Genomic DNA, 5,552 nt, shown 5'->3' with positions numbered 1-5,552 from the left:
AACTATATTGAAACGATATTGAACTATGTTGAAACTATATTGAAACGATATTGAACTATATTGAAACTATATTGAACTATGTTGAAACTATATTGAACTATGTTGAAACTATATTGAACTATATTGAAACGATATTGAACTATGTTGAAACTATATTGAACTATGTTGAAACTATACTGAACTATATTGAAACGATATTGAACTATGTTGAAACTATATCGAATCGCCTACTATGCACATTTTCTAAAACTATCTTGAGGACATTGATCATTCAGCAATCAAGGTTCCCTAATCAAGGAATTATCTGCTAAGGTCATCTTGGGGTTTAATTTTCCCTGAAGAATTTTTATGCTTTTTATTAAAAAAAAGTTTTTATTGAAATTTCAGCTAGTTAACATACAGTGTAATATTAGTTTCAGGTGTAGAATTCAGTGGTTCAACACGTCCACACAACAGCCGGTGGGCATCGCAAGGGCCCTCCTCCATCCCCGTCACCTGTTACACCCATCCCTCACTCCTCTCCCCTCAATAACCATCAGTTTGTTCTCTGGGGTTGAGTCTGTTTCTTGGTTTATGATTCTTTATTTTAATAACAAAAGACATGGGCTACCTTTCCCTTTCACTTTGGCTGAGAGGAGAACTTAAGCACAAGATTTAGGGACCAACTGTATGAAGTCTCTCATGTTATGAGGCTGGATAAGAACATGCTGTCCCTTTTAGATGTTCTCTATAAGTTTCTTAGCCTCATGATCCTATTTGTATTTCAATTTTGTTGCTACTTTCTTCTTCAGGTAGGTAAAAGAAAAAAGAAATTTGAAACTTTAACGAAATAATACAGAATCTGGCAATCCAAATTTCAATAAAGCAGCAAAAAAACATCAAAATTCTAGGACTTAAAGATAAAAAAGAACCAGAGAACAACCTTTAGTGAAATGTGATTGCTACATTTGCCTTGAAGAAAGCTTTAAAAAAAGAGAGGAAAAAAAAAAAAGCCAAGTTTACAGCTGCAGGCACTTCTAAGTGATCAGTATTGAATAGACTGAGGAGGACAAAAGTTAATTCCCAAACGGTTAAGCTCAAAACGCACCTCAGGTGTGAGAGGCTTCTGGCACACGCAGATGAACTCATCTCTGCTCTCGCGTCCTCCCAGCCCGCAGTGCCCCGAGGAGGGCCGCGGGCAGCTCAGGAGGCCGGCCGCCAGGCCTGGCAAGGCTCCTGGGGCCACCTCCCCGCCTTTCAGAGCCAGGCCTCTTCCAGCCAGAGAGACACGAGCTGGGACTAGGCAAATGTCATCGCCTGAGAGGGGGCTCAGGCGGAGACACAGACAAGGCGGGGAACGGAAGACGACTGCAGAGATGTGACACGGCGCTCACGAGACGAAGTAAAGGATACTATTTTTTTTAATGTTTTTTTTTTATTTTTGAGAGAGATAGAGCACAAGTCGGGGAGGGGCAGAGAGAGCTGGAGACAGAATCGGAAGCAGGCTGCAGGCTCTGAGCTGTCAGCACAGAGCCTGACGTGGAGCTTGAACCCATGAACCATGAGATCATGACCTGAGCTGAAGTCAGACGTCCAACCGACTGAGCCACCCATGCACCCCCAGAATGCTATTTTTAAAGAGCGATGGCAACACAGAGAGAACAGAGCAGAGCTCTTGGACACTGAACATACCATAGAAATATATTCGACAGAATCAGAAAGGAGTTGAGGGAGTCTTCTCAAATTGACAAAAACAAAAAGAAAGCAAATCAACCAACCAAAAGGAGACAGGGTGGCGGGGGCCAGGGCAGGGGGGAACACACAACAAACGCTAAGTCCAGATAATGCAACAGAGGCCCAGAGGTAGAGAAGATAGGAGATGTGGAAACCATGGTTTTCCAAAAAAATAATTCAAGACATTTCACAGAAGTGAAGAACGGGAATTTTGAGTATCACGTTCAACTGTTCAGAAAGAACAAAAACCAAAAAAACCCCACCAAACTACAAAAGAATCACTATAAAATTTCAAAGTATCAGGGATAAAGAGAAGACTCTGAAAACTTCTGGAGAGAATGAACAGGCCATGTTTGAAAGACGGGGGACAGGCTGGTGTCAGCCTCTCAACAGCAAAGCTGCAGGCAAGAAAACAGTGCCTTCCACATGTGGAGGAAAAACGGGAATGAAGATGTTTTCATGCAAGATTCCAAAATCTCTCTCATGCATCTGCAAAAACAAGGAAGCAGATTAAGACAAGGTATAGGGAACAAAGCAGAGCAAATCCTCAAGAGGTTGGAAACGAGGATGAGAAGCGTGTCGCGTATTTCGATAGCGACCCTGCCCAAACTGACCTAGGACAGCTCCCATTCTGGGCCCAACCTCTGCATGGAAAACAACCAGGCACAACACTGACGGGTCGTCGGATGTGCTTCAGCACAGCACATTCAAGAACCAGTAACAGGTACAGGGAAAACGAAGCGAAAAATAAGTGACGCAATTATCAACTCTGTTATATTTAAGGGAACATAATTATGGCGCACTACCTGCTTATCTGTGGACACATTAAAGAATTTAACCAAAAGTTGTGACGTAAAAGTACATTAGGGGGTTGGAGGAACAGAGTGTATGGTGGGTGTAAAAACACTCATATGACGGGGCGCCAGGGTCTCAGTCAGCTGAGCGTCCGACTTCGGCTCAGGTCGTGATCTCGCCGTTCGTGAGTTCGAGCCCCGCGTCGGGCTCTGTGCTGGCAGCTCGGAGCCTGGAGCCTACTTCGGATTCTGTGTCTCCCTCTCCCTCTGCTCCTCCCCTGTTCACACTCTGTTTCTCTCTCAAGAATAAATAAAGATAAAAGTTTTTAAAAAAACAATCGTGTTACAAAGTAGGGAGTCAATAAAACTGAAAAACACATTATGTAGAAAGGTAGAGGTGACTAGCAGAAGAAAGGGCTCGAATATTGAGTCAGTGATTCCAGGAAACTAGAAAAGGGCAGTGACCTGTTACTCTGTCTTAAAGGAATATTGGGCTTTAAAATTATGATTATGCATTACTTTCAAAACATAAGATTTAAAAAGGAAACTGAGGGGCACCTGTGTGGCTCAGTCAGTTAAGCGTCTGACTCTTGCTTTCAGCTCAGGTCATGATCTCATAGTTCATGAGTTCAAGCCCCATGATGGGCTCTGGACTGGCAGGGCAGAGCCTACTTGAGATTCTCTGTTTCTCTCTCTCTCTCTCTCTCTCTCAGAATGAATAAATATTAAAAAAGGGGAAACGATATACCTGGTCAACTATAAGCAGAAGGATTTATAAAATCTAGCTTCTAAATTACAGTAAGTACTAGGAGTGACACCTAACTTGTGCCTTTAGGGAACCATGGGATTTCAGGGTCGGAAGCACCCGCACAATCATCTAAGTTATGTCACCGTCTCCCCGGGGGGAATCCAGCTTCTTGCTGAACACCTCTGCTCCAGGAACTGCTCCCAGGGCAACCATGCCTTCCAGAACGACACAGGAGGACGCACTCGGATCAACAACGGGCTAACCCTCCACAGCCCCTGAAGATGGCTCTTTTCTGAGTTCCACTTCTGGCCACTCTCTGCCTTCTGAGGGGGTCTCTCTGCTTCCCAAACCACGTGGCAAAAAGGGCAAAGAACAGCAGCTCCTGAGTATACAAGTCCCCCGTGCAGCAGGGCAGCCAGACAGGCTACCCTGGGTGGCGATTCCAAACCCTCCAAGGAAGGGAGGTGCAGTGGAGCTTAGGCTGAGTGCTCATGTGCTCACGACCGGGCAGGGAACAGGACAGGGCGGGGACACAGCTGCAGTCAGGCATGGGGGCGAGGGGGGGTTAGTTTCCAGAAGAAATGGCTAATGGGCAGGCAATCCAATAACTAAGACATCGATGTTAGCGAAAGAGACTGCTTATTGAATCTGTCTCTTAAGAGATTCAATTTTTGGTCATGTTCAAGAATTATTTAATTATATCTTCTCTTGGAACACATGATCATATGCTATCAGCTTCCTGTGCTCTGGGCCCTGATGAGTGATCACCATCGAACACCCCAAAACAGAAATCCAACAAGACGATCGTTCCTTTAGAAAAATATCTCACTCCCTTCTTCCTCTTTGCTCATGTGTTGTGCACAGAATGACTTCCTAAGCGACTCCACCCAAAATGAGAAAGATCTGCTTCCAGACCCCAGGCCTCTTCCTCAGTGAGTGTAGTAACCATGTATTTTTATAGAATTTGGGGGATCTTGCAATTTCTCCTTTAGGCGGCGTGTTTCGTTCTTTTAACTTGCGTCGTGAGACGGGATTTCATCAGGGGAGCCGCACTTCTGTAACTAGACTCCGTGTAACTGCTCTCGCTGATGCACCCAGGGGCACCACTCAGCCCTCGGCCTGCTTCCCAGCCATGCACTAGACACAGATGACTAACATCAGTGGCCCCAGCACCTGACCCTGCTCCATAGATTCATCAGTCAAGACTGTCCATGAATGAGGGGAGGGGAGGGCTGTACTGTCTCCCAGAGCACATGACCCGTGGATTATGTGGACTTTGTTTGCAGCTTGGTGCACTGCTGAGCAGGGGCCCGCTATGCGCTAAGAGAGCGGATTATATACTCTTTAGGGTGACCACTGAAGACACAGGGGGACAAAGGAGGATGCAGTGCATTTTCACCATAATACCGTGGGGATTCTTACACGGTTTGATAAAATGAACTCTTCAATAACTTTCATTTCAGGTACTCAAAACATGTTTTGATTCCATCAGCTGGTACTGTGAGCACCTGCTAGAGAAAATTATTTTTCTCTTCTGGTGTGTGTGTGTGTGTGTGTGTGTGTGTGTGTGTGTGCGTGCGCTAAAGGAGCATTTTGCTATAAAAAAATAAAAAATAAGTAACATAAATTAATAAGTCTCTAATTTCCAGGTAACCAAATAAAGGGCTTAGAAAAGGCCTTTCTCTATGAGGACAAGAAAGGCAGAAAGGGCACGGACACCTACAAAATAAATGACCTCGCGTTTTGTTTCCTTTCTAAATAAATACTGTAAGTGGCACCAGGAAGTTAAAGTGTTACTTGGCCTGGCTCACTGGGGCATAGTGTAACACCTTTAAAAGTGAAATTACTTAACAAAATTTAAAACCTGTTTTTTTATCTCATGGTCAGTAGTGGTCCTGATCAAAGACACTGTCTTACAATAAATCAACAACTACCTAAACATTTACAAATAAAAATGTCCTTTCATTGATGAGGTCTTCTATTACAATCATCTGAAAAGAATAATCCTATAAAAGTACCCTTTGCATCAACAGTGGTTTGAGGATCTTGAAGTCTGTGGATATTATTTTTCCCGATCCTCATGGCAATCGTATTCAGCAGTTAGGAACGTGACACCTGGGTGAGGCAAAAACAGCCTGTGGCTCAGGGAAGGCTTGCTTCTAGTCACCTAGTGTGAGGGAGCTGGGGCTGGACTTAGGCTTCCCACAACTAGCCCTGCTGTCTCTTTCCTGCTAAATCTAGGGCCCTCCCCCTTTTCAGATCTTCAACTAGGCAACGACAAAAGCCTTGGATGCTAT

General features: G+C 44.5%; 1 protein-coding gene across 8 annotated transcripts in view; it reads right to left on the bottom strand.

Annotated features, from left to right (window-relative positions):
- Window positions 1–5,552, bottom strand: part of ANO10 (anoctamin 10) — a 214,889-nt gene that overhangs the window by 94,758 nt on the left and 114,579 nt on the right. Inside the window, exon 12 of one of the 8 annotated variants that reach the window (XM_040479601.1) lies at window positions 1,652–2,202. The exons of the other annotated variants lie outside the window; for them this stretch is intronic. Within the exon in view, the coding sequence (XP_040335535.1) occupies window positions 2,092–2,202 (111 nt within the window). The 3' untranslated portion in view covers window positions 1,652–2,091. Of the gene's footprint in view, window positions 1–1,651; window positions 2,203–5,552 lie in introns of those variants that run through there. 8 annotated transcript variants of the gene reach the window in all.

Source organism: Herpailurus yagouaroundi, unplaced genomic scaffold (genome assembly GCF_014898765.1).
Source record: "Herpailurus yagouaroundi ecotype Mexico unplaced genomic scaffold, PumYag 159, whole genome shotgun sequence".
NCBI lineage: Eukaryota > Metazoa > Chordata > Mammalia > Carnivora > Felidae > Herpailurus > Herpailurus yagouaroundi.
The sequence above is the reverse complement of the archived record's forward strand: the minus strand, read 5'-3'. Positions and strand labels throughout refer to the sequence as shown.